Raw genomic sequence first — 23,892 nt, 5'->3', positions numbered from 1 at the left:
GGTTTTTGTTATGCTAAAGCTTTGCTTGTGTGTGTGTGGTTCGTGGGGTGAATGGTGTGTGTGTGTAGTGTGTACGTGGTGCGTTTGTTGTGTTGGCGTGTTTGTAATGCGTGTGTTTGTGTGTGTGGGCGTTGGTTTGTGTGTGTGACGTTGTTGTGTGTGTGTGTAGTGGGCTGGTTGTGTGTAATGGGCGTGGTGGGGTTGTGTGTGTGGCGTGCGTGCGCAGGGTTGTGGTGTGTGTGTGTGTGGTGTGTGTGTGTGTAGTGCGTTCGCGTGCGTGGGGGGGTGGTTGGTGTGTGTGTGTACGTACGTGCTGTTGGGGTTTTGTTTGTAGATGGGTGTAGGTGCGTGCAGTGGGGGTTGTGGTGTGTGTTATCTGTACTTTGTTGTGTATTTTACGTGCGTGGGTTCTGTGTGTTTGTGCAAGAGGCACAGGTCGAGGAGAGGAGAGAGAGTTCCTCTCCGCAGATTCGGAATAATGGTTGAATTTCTGATGGAACCATCGGAATGTTTGTGGTAATGTTTGTTGTCGGAACTGTGCCGCAAATTGAACACAATAGCGGATGAATAAGCATGAAGGGGCCATCAGTCGCATACTGTTACACACACCCATGGCATTCTTAGGCTGTTAAACGCGCACGTGTGGTACTGTGTATTTGTACTGTTACATTTCATTTCGGGCCACACTGGTTACAGTCAGCCGCACACACTGTTTACAGACGCACTGATAAACGCACACGCTTTACACACACAACACACAGTTACGCACCACAGTTACACACACGAATGTCTAGTTTTACACAAGTTTTAATAGCTCTAAGGCACACAGTTACACACCCCCACAGTCACACACACACAGTTAAACACACACCCAACGTCACACAGTTACCTCCATAAGTTACGATACCACAACATGATTTGGTGTCGGTAGATTGCCAATCCGCTACCGCCATGAAGGAGTATTGACAGTATAAGCGTAAGTGGTCATAGATTCATCAAGAGGATGGCAAGTAAATGAGGGCCAATGTGGAGGTTGAGAGATTGTGGGCTTATGTTTGGGTGTGGTTACTGTCACTCTGTCTTGCTTTGTTATTGGTCTCTGTACTTTCTGGTCGTCATTTGGTATCTGTCACTTGGTGGTCACCTCATCTGGTCTCTCTGTATGCTGGTTCCTCCTGTCCTTGTGGTCTCCTGTCCTCTGGTCTATCTGTCATTCTGGTCCTCACTCTGGTCCGTGTCCCTGTTTCTGTGTTCCTCCTGTCTCTGTGGTCTCCTGTCCTTTCTGTGGTCCTCCTCTGTATTACTTCTGTGGTCCGTCCTGTACTCTGGTGGTTCCCTCCCCTGTATTGTGGTCCTCTGTCACTTGTGTCCCTCCTGTCACTGCGGTGTGGTTCCTCCCTGTCTTCTGGTCCCTCCTGTCATCTCTGGTCACTCTGTTTCCATCTGGTCCGCTCCTCTCATTAGCAGTATGAGTGATGGACGTTAGGCTCTGAGCAAGGGAAGGGGGGGGATATGGCGCATTTGTGTATGTGAGGAAGCAGCTGGAGAGCAGGCAGGGGAGCACTCGGTTGAGAGAAGAATCTGATGTTCCGTCAGGAGGAATAGGGTCAGATGGAATCTCTCGTTTTTAGAGTTCTCTGTGGCTGTATTGATGTCTAGTGTGAGCAATGTATGTTCTACTGGCTTCTCTCCTCACTTTCTTCTCATTGCATGTTCCTATCTCCATGGGTTTTATCTAGCGGTTCCCTTTCCATCTTAGGTCATCAGTTCTTGCCTGATCACATTCTTGTTTATTCGCTGGGCTGCTCTGAGAACCACAATAAGCCAGTTAACTCGTTCTGAAAATCATAAAAGTGGGCGTGTGTGTAGTGGTGGGAGAATTATGTACTTCCCATGGGGTAGGTCTTGGCTTTGGGTGAAAGCGAGTCGGCGTTGGGGCTTTTGCTGTGGAAGAAAGACCAAAATAATTCTGTTCTACTACCAACACAACGGGACATTGAGAAAGTTTGTTAGTGCGTGAGCCGCCCTTGTTTTATGCATTAGCTGTTTTGGGTTTCAGGCCCATCCGGGTGGTGGTGTATGTGGTGTATTTTTTTGTCTGTAGTCAGGGGGCTGAATAAGGGATGCATTTCGCGCTGCATGGGGGCAATTTTGTTCTGAATGACCTGGAGCAGAGGTGGGTGACTCTTTGTGTACGAGAACGACACAGCAGGATGGGACATAGTAAGGTTAATATTAATTTGATTTTTATTTATTATTCGCTCCAATTACAGTACAAAACGAATGACTCAGGACTAAAGGTTCTTTCAGGGATTTTGGAGGGATTTTAATGTGTATTACTGTTTGCATGACTGTTATATTCGTGGTAGCTTTTACAGAGCTCACGCTTTAAACAAAAGTTAGCTAGCTTTCAGATGAAAGTCTTAGTTATCAGATTTTCAGACACACAGGGTCGCATTGAGAGAATTTCCAATTTCTTTCACGATACGGAAAAATCTAAACAAGATGTTGTGGGTGATTTTCACAGAGTGAAGGCTGCCATATAGCCTTAGGTTTATCGGGGGGTTACCCAGTGTTGTGGCTGATTCTACGTGATTTTTCGAACTTTCCTCTATTTTCCCGTCTTTTCTCCGGCATCTTATTTTCCAGCTTCCTCGTCCGCCTATTTTCCGCTCTTTTCTCGTCTCAGTCCTATTTCCCCGTCCTATTCTCTATATTGGGTTTGCTCTTTGCTCTCGGTCCTCATCATTTTGCTAGCCCGTTCCTTTTTAATCTAAATTTGCGGTTCCACTGTCTCTCTCCACTCCCTATTTTCTCTTCCTCTCTCTCTCTATTTCCTCTCTTCTTCTTTCTTCGCCTGGTTTTCCCCTTCTTCTCTCTATCTTCCCTCTCTCTTCATCATATTTTCACCCACCTCTACTCATCTCTCTTATTACTCATAATATTTCGCCTCTATCTAATTTTCCCTCTCTTTTCCCCTCTCGTTACTATTTTTGTCACCCTTCTGCTCTTATCTTTTATAGTTTTTTTGTCCTACTTTTTTTTCTCTGTCCCTCTATTTTCTCTTGGCTCTTTCCTTTTTTAGTATCTACTCTTTCGGATTCTGTCGGCGATCTGTCTATCTTTCTCTGTTTCGCTCTCTCTCCTCTCTTCTCGTACTCTCTCTCTGATCTTTACGTCTCTCCCCTCTCGTTCTCTCGCCTCGTCTTTTATCTCTTCTTATATCTTCTCTTCTTTCTCCTTCTCTTCTCTTGTCCTCTTTAAGGTGGGCATGGTGTACAGTATCTCTTTTATCGGTCTTCTCTCTCTTGCTTCTCTTCTCTCTCTCTTCTCCCGTGTGCATTTCATCTATTCTATTTGTTTTTCTTTATACTACCTATTTCCTCCCCTTCTACCTATTTTCTTTTTCATTTCCTTCTCTCTCTCTCTATTTTTCTCCGTCTCTTTCGCTTTCTTTTTCATCTACATTTACCCCTATTTTTTACCTATACTTTCTTCTTCTTCTCTACCTATTTTTCCTTCGTCTCTGCCTCTCTCCTCGTCGTTGGGGCAATCACATCGAGGCACTTAGGAGTGGTGTGTGGTCTACTTAATTTATTAATCTCGTTGTATTTTCATTGTTTCCCCACCTGAGTTTCTGGGGCGGGAGTTTGGGGTACTGTGTTAATTTTCCATTGTGGTCACAGCTAGGAAGCCTATGGAGTGTGTGTACTTGTGTATTTCCATAATTGGTTTATTCCCACACAGTTAAGGGGGTGTGTTTTGTTATTTTCAAATCTGGTCTACATACTCCCTGTTTAGGATGACAGGGAGGGGGTGTGTTACTGTGTGTATTGTTCAATTGGTCACTGTTAGGGAGGGGGTGTACTGTGTATTTTTTCTTCATTGGTCACCTGTTAGGAGGTGTGGTCCTGTGTATTTTCATTGGTCACCTTCTGTTAGGGAGGGGTTGTGTTACTGTGTATTCATTGGTCACAGTCAGGGGTGTTTAGGGGGGAGGGGTGTGTACTGGTGTATTTTCATTGGGTATCACCCTTGGGTTTATTACGGACCTTGTTTAGGAGGGTGTTGTGATTGCGTTCTGATTTGAGACTAGAGTGCACACAATTCTTGGCAATTTCCACAAGTTCCCAGGTTTTCTCAAATCCAAGTTGGAAAGATTTCCAAAATCAAGAGGGAAAGAGCAGGACATAAGATTGCAGATGAAGGGACATGAGCAGTGAAATAGTTTCCAGAATAAGAAGGGGAATGAGCAGGAAATAAGATTTCCAGAATCAGAAGGGAATGAGCAGGAAATAAGATTTCCAGAATCAGAAGGGAATGAGCAGGAAGTAAGTCCTCCAACCAGGATTTCTGGACAACCTGAGGGGTATAGAGATACTCAGGGTTTTCTAAAGCTAACCAGCTTCAGTTAACTTCACACTCCATCCAAGTACTCGAACGGTGGATATTGCTCGTCCTCCTGCCTCTAACTCTAGCAGGCTTGTAACTTTGCGTTCATGTCACACATGGCTAGTCGACCGCTCTTCATTGAGACTATGCTGAAACATCAATCCATGGGTGAGTCAGTGCCACATTTTAATTTGTGCCGAAATTCAAAATGAAAGAAAATGATCTTGCAAATTCAGCAGGTTATGGAGTGAAATAGACTTTTAGAAGTGCTTTAATTGTATTACTTGTCGTTATCTTAGGATTGCATTGATAAGCATACCAATCACTTCTGTCTGTAGAACAGCTTGTTGCGTTGTGGCCATAGACATATAATCCATAGAAGGGTTTTGGAACCTCTAAACCTGAGAATTTAACTGTTAAACTCATGGGTACACTAGCAATAGCTGCCAGTCCTGACTTGAATGGGAACTGCTATCCTATGTCTATGGTTGGTTACGGCTGTTAGTTTGCCTTTAACAAATGTGAAAATATAATTGCGAGAAAAACATACTGTTTGGAAAGCAAATGTTGTCCTTACTAAATGTGTCATGTGATACATATTTTAATGACTTTTTTTACACACAAAAAAAAAATTTGATTAATAAAATATTGAATAAGTAGTCTACCTCGAATGAAAGGGACGATGACACAATCTTTGCAAGAGGAAGGGAATCTAATTTCATTGGTCCTCAACTCGTGGCTCAGACACTTAATTCAGGATAAATGGAGTTAGCTCTGAGTTACCCTGCACCCGAGCAGGATAGTTCTGAAGGACTTGTTGCCATAGAAATGTACCTGGCTCTCTCCTCAGTTACCTCGCTAACTCCTCAAACCTGTTTCGTAGGATATCCCTTTTTGGGAAAGTTATGTGAATTTTGCAACCTTTCTTTAAACGCAGCCTTTCTTCTGCTAACAACCCTTTACTGGCCCTTATTACCGCCCTCAGGTGACCTTTCCCTACTTTAGGGTCAGGGTTAGGGTTAGCTAACCCTGACCCTTATTACCGCCCTCAGGTGACCTTTCCCCCTTCTTTAGGGTCAGGGTTAGGGTTAGCTAACCCTGACCCTTATTACCGCCCTCAGGTGACCTTTCCCTTCTTTAGACGCAGCCTTTCTTCTTTTCCAGGTGCAGGCGTGGGGGGCGGGGCCTGCAGTACAGGGCCCAGGGGGTGTGTCTGGTCGAGGCCAAGGAGTCCGGAGCGCTAGAGCTCTGCAGCTGACCTACTACCTGCAGGCTCGCGGCGCCCTGACGGACAGGGTGGCTAGCCAATGGGAGCAGGCGTTCTGTGGCGAGCTGGGCCGGTTTGGGGCGGGACACCCTGAACTGAGCTTATACCCCTTCACTTCATCCTCTCTAAGGTGTGTGTGTGCATATGTGAGTGTGTGTGTGTCTCTTTCCTCTCTCTACCCCTCTAACTCAGCCCTCTCTCCCCCCAGGACAGACTTCCAGGCGTCGTCAGTGCTGGCTCGGCGCCCCCTGCTGGCCAGTGTATGTGTGTGTTTGGTGTTAGCCGTGGGCTGTTGTTCGATGAGGGACTGTGTGAGAGCTAAACCCTGGCTAGGGCTTTTGGCTCTGCTGTCTATCGCCCTCTCTGGTCTCACTGCTGCTGGCATCCTTAACCTGACTGGAACCACTTACAACTCAACCTACCTGGGGGTACCATTCATACTGCTGGGTGAGTTATGACTACCTATCTACCTGGGGGTACCATTCATACTGCTGGGTGAGTTATAACCTTCTATCTACCTGGGGGTACCATTCATACTGCTTGGGTGAAGTGGGTATCAAGCTACCTAATTACCTGGGTACCATATTACATTACTGGTAGGGGATGAGTTTACCTCACATTCTACCTGGGGGTACCATTCATACTGCTGGGTGAGTATAGATAATCCTATCTACCTGGGGGTACCATTCATACTGCTGGTGAGTTATGACTACCTACTCCTGGGGGTACCATTCATATGCTGTGTGAGTTATAACTCCTATCTACCTGGGGGTACCATTCATACTGCTGGGTGAGTTATAACCTCCTATCTACCTGGGGGGTACCATTCATACTGTGGATTTGGTTATTTTTTTATGAACTACCTACCTACCTGGGGGTTACCATTCATACTGCTGTGATAGAGTATAACCTCTATCTACCTGGGGGTACCAATTCATACATGCTGGTGAGTTATAAAACTCCTATCTACGCTGGGGGTACATCATTCTGCTGTGGGTTATGACTACCTACCTACCTGGGGTACCATTCATACTGCTGGGTGAGTAATATACCTCCTATATCTACCTGGGGGTACACATTCATACTGCTGGTGAGTTATAATCTCCTATCTACGTGGGGGTACCAATTACTACGGTGGTGAGTTATAACCTTCCTATCTAAGTGGGGGTACCATTAATACTGCTGGGTGAGTTATAACCTCCTATTACTAACGGGGGTAACATTCATACTGCTGGGTGAGTTATAACTCCTATCTACTGGGGTACACATTATACTGTGCTGGTGAGTTTTAACCTCCTATCTACGTGGGGGTACCAATATCATACTTGCGGGGTGAGTATAACAACTCCTATCTACGTGGGGGTACCATTCATACTGCTGGGTGAGTTATAACCTCCTATCTACCTGGGGGTACCATTCATACTGCTGGGTGAGTTATAACCTTCCTACTACCTGGGGGTACCATTCATACTGCTGGGTGAGTTATAACCTCCTATCTACGTGGGGGTACCATTCAATACTGCTGGGTGTGTATAACCTCCTATCTACCTGGGAGGTTAATCACTGCTGGGTGAGTTATAACCTCCTATCTACCTGGGGGTACCATTCATACTGCTGGGTGAGTTATAACCTCCTATCTACCTGGGGGTACCATTCATCGTACTCCACCACTCCAACTGCTCTTAAATGCTAGTAAAACTAAATGCTCTTCAAACGATCGCTGCCCACACCTGCCCGCCCGCCCGTCCAGCATCACTACTCTGGACGGCTCTGACTTAGAATACGTGGACAACTACAAATACCTAGGTGTCTGGTTAGACTGTAAACTCTCCCTCCAGACTCACATTAAGCATCTCCAATCCAAAATGAAATCTCGAATCGGCTTCCTATTTCGCAACAAAGCCTCCTTCACTCACGCTGCCAAACACACCCTCGTAAAACTGACCATCCTACCGATCCTCAACTTCGGCGATGTCATTTACAAAATAGCCTCCAACACCCTACTCAACAAACTGGATGCAGTCTATTACAGTGTCATCCGTTTTGTCACCATATACTACCCAGCGCTGCGACCTGTATGCAAACCCACTGGCTCCAGGTCATCTATAAGTCTTTGCTAGGTAAAGCTCTGCCTTATCTCAGCTCACTGGTCACCATAGCAACACCCACCCCTAGCGCGCGCTCCAGCAGGTATATTTCACTGGTCATCCCCAAAGCCAACACCTCCTTTGGTTGCCTGTTTGGCAGTTTTTCCTTCCAGTTCTCTGCTGCCAATAACTGGAATGAATTGCAAAAATCACTGAAGCTGGAGACTTATATCTCCCTCACTAACTTTAAACATCAGCTGTCAGAGCAGTTTACCGATCACTGCACCTGTACATAGCCCATCTGTAAATAGCCCACCCAACTACCTCATCCCCATATTGTTATTTATTTTTGCTCTTTTGCACCCCAGTATCTCTACTTGCACATCATCATCCGCACATCTATCACTCCAGTGTTAATGCTAAATTGTAATTATTTCACCACTATGGCCTATTTATTGCCTTACCTCCCTAATCTTACTTCATTTGCACACACTGTATATAGATTTTTCTATTGTGTTATTGACTGTACGTTTGTTTATTCCTTGTGTAACTCTGTGTTGATGTTTGTGTCACACTGCTTTGCTTTATCTTGGCCAGGTCGCAGTTGTAAATGAGAACTTGTTCTCAACTGGTCTACCTGGTTAAATAAAGGTGAAATAAATATATATATAGTGCTGGTTGAGTTATAACTACCTACCTACCTGGGAGTACTCTCTCTCTCTATATATATATATATCTCCTCATCTCTCTCTATCAGAACTCAGGATAAGACCCAGATGCAGACAGCTAGAGTAACAGATGTATATTGACCCAAACAGTGGGCAGGCAAAAGAAATGTCAAAGGCAGGCAGAGGTCCGTAATCCAGGGCAGAGTCAATAAGGTATAGAACAGCAGGCAGGCTGGGTGTCAGGACAGGCAGAGGTTTGTAGACTGGTCAGAGTCAGTGAGATACAGAATGGCAGGCAGGCTCAGAGTCAGGGCAGGCAGAATGGTCAGAACCAAGGAAACTAGGAAACAGAACTTGAGAAAGCAGGGAGATGGGAAAACGAGCTGGTAGGACCTGACAAGACAAGACGAACTGGCAACAGAGAACACAGGTATAAATACACAGGGGATAATGAGGAAGATGGGCGACACCTGGAGGGGGGTGGAGACAAGCACAAGGACAGGTGAAACAGATCAGGGTGTGACACTCTCTCTCTCTCTCCTCATCTCTCTCTCTCTCTCTTCTTCTCTTTTTTCTCTTATCTTTCTTAATCCTATTATTTTTCTTCTTCCTATTTCTCTCTCCTCATCTCTCATCTCTCCTTATATCTCTCTCTCCTCTCTATCCTCTATCTTATTTTTTTTACGATTTCTTTCCCAGAACCCACTTATAGCTGACTTGTGTGCTATGTATTTACTCTCTCTTGTTTCTCTTTCTCTGTCTCTCATTTTCTCTTCATCGTAATGTGCCTCTGTTTATTTTCAAGTCCATGCACTAGTCTCTAGAATCACATGACACCTAATCATCATGAAGCATGTGGCCTTGGTAATATGTGTGGTGTTGTGCGCTGCGGTTGTCCATGTCTCAAACAATTAGACGGTATTCTGATAAATCTATAGAAGAGAGCATGAGAGATGTTAGTTTTTGCTAACCCTATGAATCTCTGGTGTAGACGATGGAAGCTTCCATCGTCTACACAGCTGAAGCAATCCCCCAAAAGAACACTTCCATGATACTCCTTTACAAATAAAACAGATCTAGAGAGAAGGGAGAGAGGAGATCGATTTAGACATTACAGTGATCTAAGTCTCCAGGCAGATCTACTTCCCCCTACTCTCGCCTTTTCGCTACTCTCTCTCCCTTGCTCCCGCTGTCTCTCTGAATTTGTTCCAAAGTGACAGTATGTGTGTGCATACATTTTCATATGTGTGGCTCAGTGGGAATCAATCCACAATATTGTCTTTCCAAGCGGCATTGGCTAACCAAATGAGCCACACAGGATAATGTCTGATAGGATGGTCAAAGGCAGGATAATGTTGATAGATGGTCAGAGACAGGATAATGTACTGATAGGATGTCAGAGACAGGATAATGTCTAGATAGGATCGGTCAGAGACAGGGATAATTTCTGATTAGATGGTCAGAGACAGGGATGTGATGTCTGATACGTCACCTAGATTTGTAGTAGTAAAAAGCATTATCATAATCTACACACCACACACACACACACACAACACACACACACACACACACACACACCACACACACACACACACAACACACACCACACAACAACACCCACACACCCAGCAAGAAAATAGATTATCTCCAGCTTCACAGGAGGAGGGGGTCAGTGTCACTGATGAGTCACAGGTGGCCATGGCAACCACGAGAGGTGAAAGCCATCTGCACCCCCTCCCCCAGCACACACACACAGTAGCAGTGCGTGGGTAAAATCACTGGGGAAGCCAAGCCAGGATAAAAGCCATATGTGACCGACAGGCTCGATTCGGGTCTCATGTAGGAACATTTCAAATGGTGTTTTTTACATTGTATAACAGTAGAGACTCAGAGCTACAAAATGGTTTATCATACTCTACAGTTGAGGAGCAATGGGAATGTAATTCTGCTTTGAAAGTTGATCAACTTCTTACCCCACTTTTGAGAGAATGACACCTTGAATATTTGGTACACCTTCTGGAGAGCTCTTCTTTGTCTACACCCATTCAGCATTGTTCACACCCTCTTAAGAGCCACTCATCTCTTTAAGGATTCACATGTGAGGCCATGTACTAAACAGAGTAAGGTAGTGTAGTAAACAACCAAAGATTTCAAGACTAAAAGTGGGGAAAGTAGTAGAAAAAATACCCTCTATCTAGTCCTTGGCCTATATCCTAATCTGTCTTTGGTGCATGTCATTTTCTTCTTCACATACCGTCTCTGGTAAACACACACTATATCAAATGAAATCAATGTTTATTTGTCACATGCACAGGATACAGAAGGTGTAAACGGTACAGTACATTGGTTACTTGCATATTTGCATAGTAGCAATAGTAAGTGTCCAGATAAATATTGTATAAATATTTTGTAATTATTAGGTGACTCTTTCCCGACACACTTGTCTAAATTGATGGCTATAACCACGCTGCAGCCACATCTAGCTATTGTCTAGACATCTACACATGTTCATGAAATACAATAGATGGCCGTAATCAGCCCCAGACACACCTGGCCGAGTTCCCAAGTTGGAATTCCGAGTTGAATGACAGTTAAAACGATTATTCCTAGTTGGAGCGTTTTTTTCAGAGTTCCCAGTTGTCTTGAACGCATCAATAATCCCAACCTATATACTACTAGCAATACAAACTGATTGTAATAGCTAGTCACCATGCTTGAATCTGCAGGTAGCTAAAGCTAACCAACTAGGTAAAATGTTAGCTAGCTAGGCAACATTAGGCTATAATTCTGCAGTTTGATTGGAAATATGCGGAGGGATTCGAAAAGAAAACACACAGAAGGCTGTTGTGTAAAACACATTTTAAAACTAAGGGCAGCCATGGCATCCGTGACAGAGAGGGAGAAGCGTACATTCATGTATATGTGTAAGAGAGTCTAGCTCGCTACATTTTCAGATATTATACGTTTCTAATATTGTCAGAAAGTCGTTTGCAAATGGATTTCTGAGATACAAACAATATTAACTACACAGATCATACACGTAATGTTAGCTAGCGAGCCAGCCAGCTAACGTTAGATAGCTAGCTAAAAGTACGCTTTAACTTTCAATTTAAAATACTTTCTGACGGAATTAGAAACGTATAATATCTGAATGTAGCTAGCTCTCTTACCCACATACATGGATGCATGCTTCTCCCTCTCTCCCATGGTTGCCTTTAGTTTGAAGATGTGATCCGGAGACAGGTGTTTTATACAACGGCCTTCTGTGTGTTCTCTTTTCGACTCCCTCTGCATATTTGCAATCAAACTGCAGAATTGTCTCCATCTCCTTAGCTATCATACTCTGCTTCCACCAGGCATTCCACTGATTTCTAAACTCGGTGTCACGTGGGCTCCATCTCTGGCCTCTAGGTCACCAGGTTACTCGTTATGGCGCACACCTGTCACCCTCGTTACGCGCATCTGCGCATAATGACACTCACCTGGACTCCATCACCTCCTTGATTACTTGCCCTTTATATGTCACTCCCTTTGTTTCCTCCCCCAGGCGTTATTGTTTCAGTTTCATGTCTGTGCGTTGTTCGTGTTTCTTGTTTTGTATTATGTTTTTATGTATTTATTAAATGATTCACTCCCTGAACTTGCTTCCCGACTCCCAGCACACACGTGACACTCGGTCAACTGCTTCCCGACTCCCAGCACACACATGACACTCGGTCAACTGCTTCCCGACTCCCAGCACACACATTACACTCGGTCAACTGCTTCCCGACTCCCAGCACACACATGACACTCGATCAACTGCTTCCGTGACAAGAATGTTGATCGCCGTTTCAGAAGACTCTACCATGTCTGGTTCTATGAAAAATGTTTTTACCTAAATCAGGGATTTCCTCATCGTCTGATTCATTTTCAGAGTCAGCGAGAGTCAGCATGGCACAATCGGTGCTCCAGAAAGTGGAGCGCATTAGCAACACTTTTGCAGTTCTTCGTGATTTCTTTCAAAAAAGACATCATGTTATATTGTCTACACAAATTGAGCAGCTCATGTTATAGACAGAAGCATGTTTCATGGCAGACCAAGCCGAACTTATCTCTCGGCATGTCCAGCCCATCCATTTTCTCAGCCAATCATGGCTAGCGGGAAGGTTCCTGACTTTTTCCGTGGCTAAACCAACTAGGCTCGTAATTGTATAATTGTATTCATATTTACACATGGCATACGAGTTTGTTATTAAGGCACATGAAAGTTTATATGTTCCTGAAGGCATTTTGATAAAAAATAAATGTTTACGTTCAAATGGCTCTCCTGTGACGCACGACATACGCCTAGTTTCCTGAAACGAGTCACATATTAAAACAATGTGTTGTGATAATTGTGTTGTTTGCTCAATAAGCTGTTAGCTCATATGCCTTGGGACCGTGATACTTTTTGTAATTTAGTGTATGTGGACACCTGCTCGTCAAACATCTCACTCCAAAATCATGGGCATTAATATGGAGTTGGTCTCCCCTTTGCTGCTATAACAGCCTCCACTCTTCCGGGAAGGCTTTCCACTAGATGTTGGAACATTGCTGCGGGGACTTGCCTCCATTCAGCCACAAGAGCATTAGTGAGGTCGGGCACTGATGTTGGGCGATTAGGCCTGGCTCGCAGTCGGCGCTCCTATTCATTCCAAAGGTGTTCGATGGGGTTGAGGTCAAGACTCTGTGCAGGCCAGTCAAGTTCTTCCACACCGACCTTGACAAACCATTTCTGTATCGACCTCAATTTGTGCACATTGTCATGATGAAACAGGAAAGGGCCTTCCCCAAACTGTTGCCAAAAAAGTTGGAAGCACAGAATCATCTACAATGTCATTGTATGCTGTAGCAGTAAGATTTCCCTTCACTGGAACTAGGGGGCCCGAACCATGAACCGAACCATGAAAAACAGCCCCAGACCATTATTCTTCCTCCACCAAACGTTACAGTTGGCACTATGCAGCTGGGCAGGTAGCGTTCTCCTGGCAACCAAGATTTGTCCGTCGGACTGCCAGATGGTGAAGTGTGATTAATCATTCCAGAGAACGCGTTTCCACTGATCCAGAGTCCAACGGTGGCGAGCTTTATACCACTCCAGCCGTCGCTTGGCGTTGCGCATGGTGATCTTTGACTTGTGTGTGGTTGTTCGGTCATGGAAACTCTTTTTATGAAGCTCCCAACGAACCGTTTGTGTGCTGACGTTGCTTCCAGAGGCAGTTTGGATCTCGTTAGTGAGTGTTGCAACCGAGGACAGACGATTATTACACGCTACGCATTTCAGTACTTGTTCAGCAGTCTTATGGCTTGGGGGTAGAAGCTGTTGAGGAGCCTTTTGGTCCTAGACTTGGCGCTCCGATACCGCTTGCCGTGCAGTAGCAGAGAAAATAGTATATAACATGGGTGACTGGAGTCTCTGACAATTTTCTAGGCTTACCTCTGACATCGCCTATTATATAGGTCCTGGATGGCAGGAAGCTTTGGCCCCAGTGATGTACTGGGCCATTCACACTACCCTCTGTAGTGGCTTACGGTCAGATGCCGAGCAGTTGCCATACCAGGCGGTGATGCAACCGGTCAGGATGCTCTCGATGGTGCAGCTGTACAACCTTTTGAGAATCTGGGGACCCATGCCAAATATTTTCAGTCTCCTGAGGGGGAAAAGGTTTTGTTGTCCTGGCACCACACTGACAGTTCTCTGACCTCCTCCCTATAGGCTGTCTCATTGTTGTTGGTGATCTGGCCTACCACTGTTGTGTCGTCAGCAAACTTAATGATGGTGTTGGAGTCGTGTTTGGCCACGCAGTCGTGGGTGAACAGGGAGTACAGGAGGGGACTAAGTACACACCCCTAAGGGGCCCCAGAGTTAAGGATCAGCATGGCAGACGTGTTGTTGCCTATTCTTACCACCTGGGGGCGGCCCGTCAGGAAGTCCAGAATCCAGTTGCAGAGGGAGGTGTTCTGTCCCAGAGTCGTTATAGAGATTGCGTCATCTGTGGATCTGTTGGGGCGGTATGCACATTGGAGTGGGTCTAGGGTGTCCGGGAGGATGCTGTTGATGTGAGCCATGACCAGCCTTTCAAAGCACTTCATGGCTCCCGACGTGAGTGCCACGGGGTGGTAATCATTTAGGCAGGTTACCTTCGCTTCCTTGGGCATAGGGACTATGGTGGTCTGCTTGAAACATGTAGGTATTACAGACTCAGTCAGGGAGAGGTTGAAAATGTCAGTGAAGACACTTGACAGTTGGTCCGCGTATGCTTTGAGTACACGTCCTTGTAATCCGTCTGGCCGAGCGGCTTTGTGAATGTTGACCTGTTTAAAGGTTTTGTTCACATCGGCTACCAAGAGCGTTATCACACAGTCATCCAGAACAGCTGGTGCTCTCGTGCATGCTCCAGTGTTGCTTGCCTCGAAGCGAGCATAAAGGGCATTTAGCTCGTCTGGTAGGCTCGCGTCACTGGGCAGCTCGCGTCTGGGTTTCCCTTTGTAATCCATAATAGTTTTCAAGCCCTGCCACATCCGACGAGCGTCAGAGCCGGTGTAGTAGGTTTCAATCTTAATCCTGTTTTGAGACTTTACTTGTTTGATGGTTTGTCTGAGGGCATAGCGGGATTTCTTATAAGCATCCGGATTAGTCTCCCGCTCCTTGAAAGCGGGAGCTCTACCCTTTAGCTCGATGTGGATGTTGCATGTAATCCATGGCTTCTGCTTGGGATATGTGCATACAGTCACTGGGGGGACGACGTCATCGATGCACTTATTGATGAAGCCGGTGACTGAGGTGGTGTATTCCTCAATGCCATTGGATGAATCCCGGAACATATTCCAGTCTGTGCTAGCAAAACAGTCCTGTAGTGTAGCATCCGCTTCATCTGACCACTTCCGTATTGAGCGAGTCACTGGTACTTCCTGATTTAGTTTTGCTTGTAATCAGGAATCAGGAGGACAGAATTATGGTCAGATTTGCGAAATGGAGGGCAGGGGAGAGCTTTGTATGCATCTCTGTGTGTGGAGTATAGGTGGTCTAGGATTTTTCTCTCCCCTGGTTGCATGCTGGTAAAGATTTGGTAAAACTGATTTAAGTTTGCCTGCATTAAAGTCCCCGGCCACTAGGAGCGCCGCTTCTGGGTGAGAAGTTTCTTCTTTGCTTAATCAAACATTGTGATATTGTTGCATGGTGGTATTGGCAGCAGCTAATGGGGATGCCTAATAAATACAAATACCTGGCTAAAATGCTCGCTCGCTAGGCTAACTTCCTTTCATGGGAAACGTCGAGCCAGCTAGCTAACATTAGCCTACTACATCTAGCTACATATTGAACTTCCATCCTCTCATAGCAGGTACACAATTTTTATTAATGGTTGGATCATATTCGCCGTTATAATCATTGGCCAGTACGGAGAATTAAGGAAAACCACGAGTCCAAATCCATAGCTCCACCCATTACCAATTTAGGAAAGGGACTGTTTTAGCTAGCTAGACACCGTAGGACAACAATACGAGATGCAACAATCCACGTTTTTTCTGTCAATGACGTTTTGCTTTTGATGTGATCTGATTGGTGTGAAGCCAAATCCCAACTGCCAAATCCCAAAAGGACAATTCACAGTTAAACTCACTCAGTTTAGCTCAACACTGATTCGCTATTCTTTTAGTTTTTAAAAAATGATGTAGGCCAAATGCTCGCTGGCTTGTCTTGCTATTGAATTCAATGCTACAGGTGGCAACAATGTCATACTCTTTTTGACCAGACAGCATCAGATACATGGGCTACACTTTCTGAAAGAGAGGAGCGCTGTTTTGCTCGCTCGGATGCTTTATACAGTGACATACAATCAGCCTCTTGCGAATTGAAGGAAAATTTAGAATTGCAGAGAGACGAAAGATACACGTTAAAAAGGAAATGTTAAATACATTTTCTTTTTATTTGCTAACATTTTTGGCGAAGTCTGGCTTTCCTTGGCATCCAGGAATACACAAACACTGCAAACACACAAAACATATTTATCTCTATGTGTGTGTCTGTCTCCAGGTCACGGACTGTTTGGCACATTCGAGATGCTATCGTCATGGAGAAGGACACGTGAGGACCAACATGTTAAGGAGCGTGTAGCTAGCGTATTCTCTGATGTCATGCTGCGTTACTCAGGAGCTACACTGCTACATCAGGTCAGTCTGTGTATGTTTGTCTTTGTCTAGCCATGCTGTGACACTCTAAAGCCTTGAAGTCAATCTGGGTTGGGCTGGCCTTGGTGGTCTAGCTGGCCTTGGTGGTCTAGCTGGCCTTGGGTTCTAGCTGGCCTTGGGTTCTAGATGGCCTTGGGTTCTAGATGGCCTTGGGGTTCTAGATGGCCTTGGGGTCTAGATGGCCTTGGTGGGCTGGCCTTGGGTTCTAGATTGCCTTGGGGTCTAGATGGCCTTGGTGGGCTGGCCTTGGGGTTCTAGATGGCCTTGGGGTTCTAGCATGGCCTGGGTGGCTGCCTTGGTCTAGGATGGCTTGTGGGTCTTAGATGGCCTTGGGGTCTAAGATGGCCTTGGGGTTCTAGCGATTGGCCTTGGGTTCTAGATGCTTGGTCTAGATGGCCTTGTGGTAGTGCCGCTATGGGGGTCTAGATGCCTTTGGTGGTCTAGATGGCCTTGGGGTCTAGATGTGCCTGATGGTTCTAGATGGGCCTTTGTGGCTACGGCCTTGGGGTCTAGATGGCCTGGGGTCTAGATGGCCTTGGGGTCTTAGATGGCCTTGGGTTCTAGATGCCTTGTGGGCTGGCTGGCCTTGTGGTCTAGATGGCCTTCGGGTCTAGATTCTGTGGTTCTAGATGGGCTTGGGGTTCTAGATGGCCTTAGGGTCTTAGATGGCTTGGGGTCTATGATTGTCTTGGGGTCTAGATGGCTTTTGGGTCTAGAGGGTCTTGGTGTCTTAGATGGCCTTGGGGTCTAGATGGCCTTGGGGTTCTAGATGGCCTTGTGGGTCTAGCTGGCCTTTGGTGGTCTAGATGGCCTTGGGGTCTAGATGGCCTTGGGTTCTAGATGGCTTGGGTATCTAATGGCCTTCAGGTTCTAGATGGCTTTGGGGTCTAGAGGGTCTTGGTGTTCTAGATGGCCTTGGGGTTCTAGATGGCCTTGGGGTTCTAGATGGCCTTGTGTGTCTAGATGGCCTTGATGGTCTGGCTCAAATTGCGTTTAGAAATGATGTCATGTTAATAGGTAGACATTACTGTGCAGCTTAACTAACTAATTAGCTTCACTAATGTTGCTCGCTGTAACTAATGTTACCCCCATCCTCCTGCCGTTGCCAACTAGCCAAATGTTTAGCTTGCTGGTTAGCTAGCTAGAACTGGACCGTTGAGTGCTGAAGCGCGTAGCTCATAGAAATTGTCTGTCCTCGGTTGCAGCACTCACTACCAAGTTCCAAACTGCCTCTGATGTAAAGATCGCCGGGATTGAACTCTTGAGCAGTTGAAACGCTTCTTTGGAGTGATGAATTATGCTTCACCATCTGGCAGTGCGATGGACAAATCTGGGTTTGTTTCACCTGATGCCAGGAGAACTGTACCTGCCCCAATGCATATTGCCAACTGTAAAGTATTGTGGAGGAGGAATAATGGTCTGTGGCTGCTTTTCATGGTTCGGGCTAGGCCCCTTAGTTCCAGTGAAGGGAAATCTTAACGCTACAGCATTCTAGACGATTATGTGCTTCCAACTTAGTGGCAACAGTTTGGGGAAGGCCCTTTCCTGTTTCATGACAATGTCCCCGTGCACAAAGCAAGGTCCATACAGAAACGGTTTGTCGAGATCGGTGTGGAAGAACTTCACTGGCCTGCACAGAGCCCTGACCTCAACCCCATCAAACACCTGTGCATGAACATGCACCTGTGGAACGGTCGTTAAGACATTAACAGCTTACAGACGGTGGGCAATTAAGGTCACAGTTATGAAAACTTAGGACACTAAAGAGGCCTTTCTACTGACTCTGAAAAACACCAAAAGACAGATGCCTAGGGCCCCTGCTCATCTGTGTGAATGTGCCTTAGGCATGCTGCAAGGAGGCATGAGGACTGCAGACCAGGGCAATAAATTGCTATGTCCGTACTGTGAGACACCTAAGACAGCGCTATAGGGAGACAGGACGGACAGCTGATTGTCCTCATAGTGGCAGACCACGGTAACAACACCTGCACAGGATCGGTACATCCGAACATCACACCTGCGGGACAGGTACAGGATGGCAACAACAACTGCCTGAGTTACACCAGGAACGCACAATCCCTCCATCAGTGCTCAGACTGTCCGCAATAGGCTGAGAGAGGCTGGACTGAGGGCTTGTAGGCCTGTTGTAAGGCAGATCCTCACCAGACATCAGCAGTAACAACGTCGCCTATGGGCACAAACCCACCGTCGCTGGACCAGACAGGACTGGAAAAAAGTGCTCTTCACTGACGAGTCACGGTTTTGTCTCACCGGGGGTGATGGTCGGATTCGCGTTTATCGTTGAAGGAATGAGCATTACACCGAGGCCAGTACTCTGGAGCGGGATCGATTTGGAGGTGGAGGGTTCGTCGTGGTCTGGGGAGGTGTGTCACGGCATCATCGGACTGAGCTTGTTGTCATTGCAGGCAATCTCAACGCTGTGACTACAGGGAAAACATCCTCCTCCCTCATGTGGTACCCTTCCTGCAGGCTCATCCTGACACCAGACGAACCAGACGAACACCAGACAAACAAATATTTTTAACATCCACAAAAAGTGTCACAGCAAAATCTTATACACTATTTTTTCGCCCAGCTTTTGGAACTTTGGCTTTCCTGGACATTGCCACTATATTGTTATCACTGCATCCAATGGGTACAGATACAGCTTTAGAACAAAGTTCTACAGTATTAGTAAAAATGTGATCAATACACGTGGATGATCTTGTTCCTGTAGTGTTTGAAAAACACCCTGGTAAATTGATTAATAACCTGAACCAGATTACAGGCACTGGTTACAGTGAGAAGCTTTCTCTTGAGTGGACAGGTTGATGAAAACCAGTCAATATCCAGGTCCTCAAGAAAGTAGACCTCTCTGTTTACATCACATACACTATCAAGCATTTCACACACATTATTTAGATACTGACTGTTAGCACTTGATGGCCTATAGCAACAACCCAAAAGAAAAGGTTTTAGATGTGCCAAGTGAACCTGCAACCAGAACACTTCAATAACACTTGACATTTTCAGCCCTTTCCTGGGTAGCTTATCAGAGATATACAGTTGAAGTCTGAAGTTTACATACACTTAGGTTGGAGTCAATAAAACTCGTCAACCACTCCATACATTTCTTGTTAACAAACCATAGTTTTGGCAAGTTGTTAAGGACATCTAATTTGTGCATGACACAAGTAATTTTTTCTACAATTGTTTACAGACAGATTATTTCACTTATAATTCAMTGTATCACAATTCCAGTGGGTCAGAAGTTTACATACACTAAGTTGACTGTGCCTTTAAACAGCTTGGAAAATTCCAGAAAATGATGTCATAGCTTTAGAAGCTTCTGATAGGCTGACCTCATTTGAGTCAATTGGAGGTGTACCTGTGGATATATTTCAAGGCCTACCTTTAAACTCAGTGCCTCTTTGCTTGACATCATGGGTAAATCAAAAGATATCAGCCAAGACCTCAGAAAAATAATTGTAGATCTTCACAAGTCTGGTTCATCCTTGGGAGCAATTTCTAAACGCCTTGTAGGTACCACGTTCATCTGTACAAACAATAGTATAAACACCATGGAACCACGCAGCCATCATACTGCTCAGGAAGGAGATGCATTCTGTCTCCTAGAGATGAACGTACTTTGGTGCGAAAAGTGAAAATCAATCCCAGAACAACAGCAAAGGACCTTGTGATGTTGGAGGAAACAGGTACTAAAGTATCTATATCCACAGTAAAACTAGTCCTATATCGACATAACCTGAAAGGCCGCTCAGCAAGGAAGAAGCCACTGCTCCAAAACCGCCATTAAAAAGCCAGACTACGGTTTGCAACTGCACATGGGGAGAAAGATCGTACTTTTTGGAGAAATGTCCTCTGGTCTGATGAAACAAAAAAAGGGGGATGGTTGCAAGCTGAAGAACACCATCCCAACCGTGAAGCACGGGGGTGGCAGCATCATGTTGTGGGGGTGCTTTGCTGCAGGAGGCACTGGTGCACTTCACAAAATAGATGGCATCATGAGGCTGGAAAATGATGTGCATATATTGAGGCAACATCTCAAGACATCAGTCAGGAAGTTAAAGCTTGGTCGCAAATTGGTCTTCCAAATGGACAATGACCCCAAGCATACTTCCAAAGTTGTGGCAAAAAGGCTTAAGGACAACAAAGTCAAGGTATTGGAGTGGCCATCACAAAGCCTTGACCTCAATCCCATAGATGTCAGGTGGAATGGGCCAAAATTCATCCAACTTATTGTGGGAGGCTTGTGGAAGGAGGGAGGCTTGTGGAAGGCTACCCAAAACGTTTGACCCAAGTTAAACAATTTAAAGGCAATGCTACCAAATACTAATTGACTGTATGTATACTTCTGACCCAGTGGGAATGTGATTAAATAAATAAAAGCTAAAATGAACCATTCTCTCTACTTTTATTCTGACATTTCACATTCTTATAATAAAGTGGTGATCCTAACTGTCAGGAATTGTGAAAAACTGAGTTTAAATGTATTTGGCTAAGGTTTATGTAAACTTCCGACTTCAACTGTACATAATATGGAAACGAGCAAACAAAGCACGAGAAAAAAATCTACATTTTACATCTATTAATCCGTTGGTGTGTGTTGAAGCTACGAACCCATAGTCTCATCTCTTCCAGGCTTTTGGGAGGGAGCAGGGACAATGAGCTTGTCATAGCAGATGTAAGCAAAGTCCCTATGCGCTCTGGCAGCTTTCCTCTTCTGGCGCACAACTTCAGGGTAGTCCTCATTGAGGAAGATATACGTTCCTCTCAAGTTCTTGGCTTTTTCCAGAACAGCTACCTTGTCAGGTCGTCCATTCTTTTTTTAGTTGACTCGACCAGTATTTTGACAAAACACTTTAAGCTATTTTCTTGTTTTAATAACTGCGTGTAGAACTATTTTTGTTTGTTTAAAAGATCCCTCACCTGTGATAGACACCCCTGTCCTTAACGGTACTTCCGCCGGCTTTGGTCTTTGTCATGGTAGCAACGTAGGTTACACTGTTACTCCTCGCAGTTCGAGACAGTTCAGGTCACAGGGAAGTTTGAAAACAACAACCACAAACTGCAGGGATCTATACAGCCACAGGCCCGGGACAATCCACTGTCCCGGCCACAATGGCTAACTGTGTCGCGGGCTGCGTTCAAGCCCTCAAGAAAACCCTGCTAGGCTAGCTGCTACGCCAAACGGTTCCTCAGACCCGGCCATGGTAGGCAGGATCACTGGATAGATGGTAGAGGTCCCAGCAACTGATGCCAACCGCGTCGCGGGATCCAAACTCAAGAGGTAGCGAGCTAGTAACCAAACTTTTTCAATAGACTTTAAAAACTTTCCAAAACAACAAACCGAGCTCTCCCTTGTTCGGTGTGTGGTGGAAATTCAACACCAGGGACACCTGAAGTCAATATTAAACAAATCACTCTCTATTATCAGTTAACTGGAGAGGTTATAACAAACTCTGCACACTCAGTACAGGTCAGAAGTTCCTCCAGGGCGGTCCCTTAAGTTATCTTATATTCTGTTTACACAGACAAGCTATATTTGCTTGATTTACATTATTAATTATTCATCATTAACATTGGTTCCTGCATGACTGACCAATACCTCACAAGGCTTCTTCTCTCCAAGCTGAGACCTTGAAACTGAGATACCCCTTTTGGTTCCTAGACCAATGTTCTTGGCGTACTGCCAAATTGCTTATAGAGTGATTGTGAGGATTCCTCCCATGCGCAATCAATCAGTCACTTGCATGAACCCAGCCAAATTGGTTGTTAGAAAAGCAGCATTTATGCTAAACATATGATCTGTGTACAATCTGATACAGACAGACATTTTCCCTCACACACTTTCAGCAGGAAGTGAACAGCGATGACAGAAACGGGGAGGCTTTCGCAGAAGAAGGGAGACATACTTTTGGTCATGTTGTGTAGGTAGCTAGCTTTCAATAATGTAATGAATATGACCCGACTAGCTAAAACACCTGCTAGCTAATGTTAGCTCGCTAGCATTTGAGGGCTGATAACCAAACAACATGACTGACTCTGTTCTCATGAAATTAGTGTAGTGCAAAAATAAATGAAGGATCCAGCTTTGGTGATAATTCCTGTCCTATCTGGCTACTGCGGTGCTGCTTGTCCATGTGCTAGCTAATCTCAACAAACTCAGGCAAGCTAACAGGAACAAACCCAGACGTGTCAGCATTCAGCAGTGATCAGCTGGTGGTTGCATACAGTAGTAACAGCGTCACCAGCCCAAATCTAATCAGGCTAGCTCCAGTTGTGAAACTTGTCTGCGCTGGCCCGGGTTTCCTCCGACCCAGGGAATTTGGCCCTGACTTAAAGTGCCAATGGAAACGGTGTGTGTGTGTTCCCAGGTGTCTCTGGGTCTGGCTGCGTCTCCTCTGACCAACCTGGAGGCTGTCCGGCTGTTCTGTCGCTGCGCTGCATTGGGCGTAACCGTTGGTTACCTTTACACCTTGTCCTTCTACGCCACCTGTCTGGTTGCCACAGGTTACCTGGAGACAGGGTACAGACACGGGTGTTTCTGCCGCCGTGTCCCCAAGAAGGGAGCGCTGGACACCAAGCCACGCTGGTACCGCTGTCTCATGTACACACGCTACCAGGATGAGACACACTCACAAACTCACTCACACACACCCAACTCTACACACACACACACACCTAATGCTGCGCACGCCTACACACATACAGAAAATCCTGCACACACACACGCTCACACACACACTCCCAACACTACACACACACATGATCATACACCTAACACTACACACGCTCACACACACACTCCCAACACTACACACATACATGCTCACACACACATTCCAAATACACACACCCCAACCACCATCTCTGAACTGCGACCCCAGGACTCACACTTGTTGCTAGGCTGCGTGCAGCGTTGCTATGGAGACTGGATCACCAACACCTATGTGAAGCCCTTCATGGTTCTGCTCTACCTCGTATACATCTCCTTTGGCCTGATGGGCTTCCTACAGGTAACACACACACACACACACACACACACACACACTACTGACTCTACTGACTTTACTGACTCTACTAACTACTAACTATGCTGACTTCTAACTCTATTGACTACTAACTCTACTGACTCTACTAACTCTACTGACTCTACTAACTCTACTGACTACTAACTAATAACTCTACTGATGCTACTAACTCTACTGACTACTTACTAATAACTCTACTGACTCTACTAACT

At 45.5% G+C, this 23,892-nt stretch overlaps 1 protein-coding gene across 1 annotated transcript in view; it reads left to right on the top strand.

Moving 5' to 3' along the window:
- The window catches only part of LOC112076003 (patched domain-containing protein 1-like), a gene marked incomplete at its 3' end in the record, with an annotated part of 52,093 nt that extends 28,428 nt beyond the window's left edge, over positions 1-23,665 (top strand). Inside the window, exons 6-9 of the mRNA XM_070441142.1 lie at positions 5,557-5,789; positions 5,868-6,106; positions 16,471-16,607; positions 23,024-23,665. Of these exons, the coding sequence (XP_070297243.1) occupies positions 5,557-5,789; positions 5,868-6,106; positions 16,471-16,607; positions 23,024-23,665 (1,251 nt within the window). The remainder of the gene's footprint in view (positions 1-5,556; positions 5,790-5,867; positions 6,107-16,470; positions 16,608-23,023) is intronic.
- Positions 23,666-23,892: the final 227 nt, after the last annotated feature.

The sequence above is a fragment of the Salvelinus sp. IW2-2015 genome, unplaced genomic scaffold (assembly GCF_002910315.2).
Source record: "Salvelinus sp. IW2-2015 unplaced genomic scaffold, ASM291031v2 Un_scaffold3509, whole genome shotgun sequence".
NCBI lineage: Eukaryota > Metazoa > Chordata > Actinopteri > Salmoniformes > Salmonidae > Salvelinus > Salvelinus sp. IW2-2015.
Note: the sequence above shows the minus strand (reverse complement) of the source record. Positions and strands in the feature narration are given on the sequence as shown.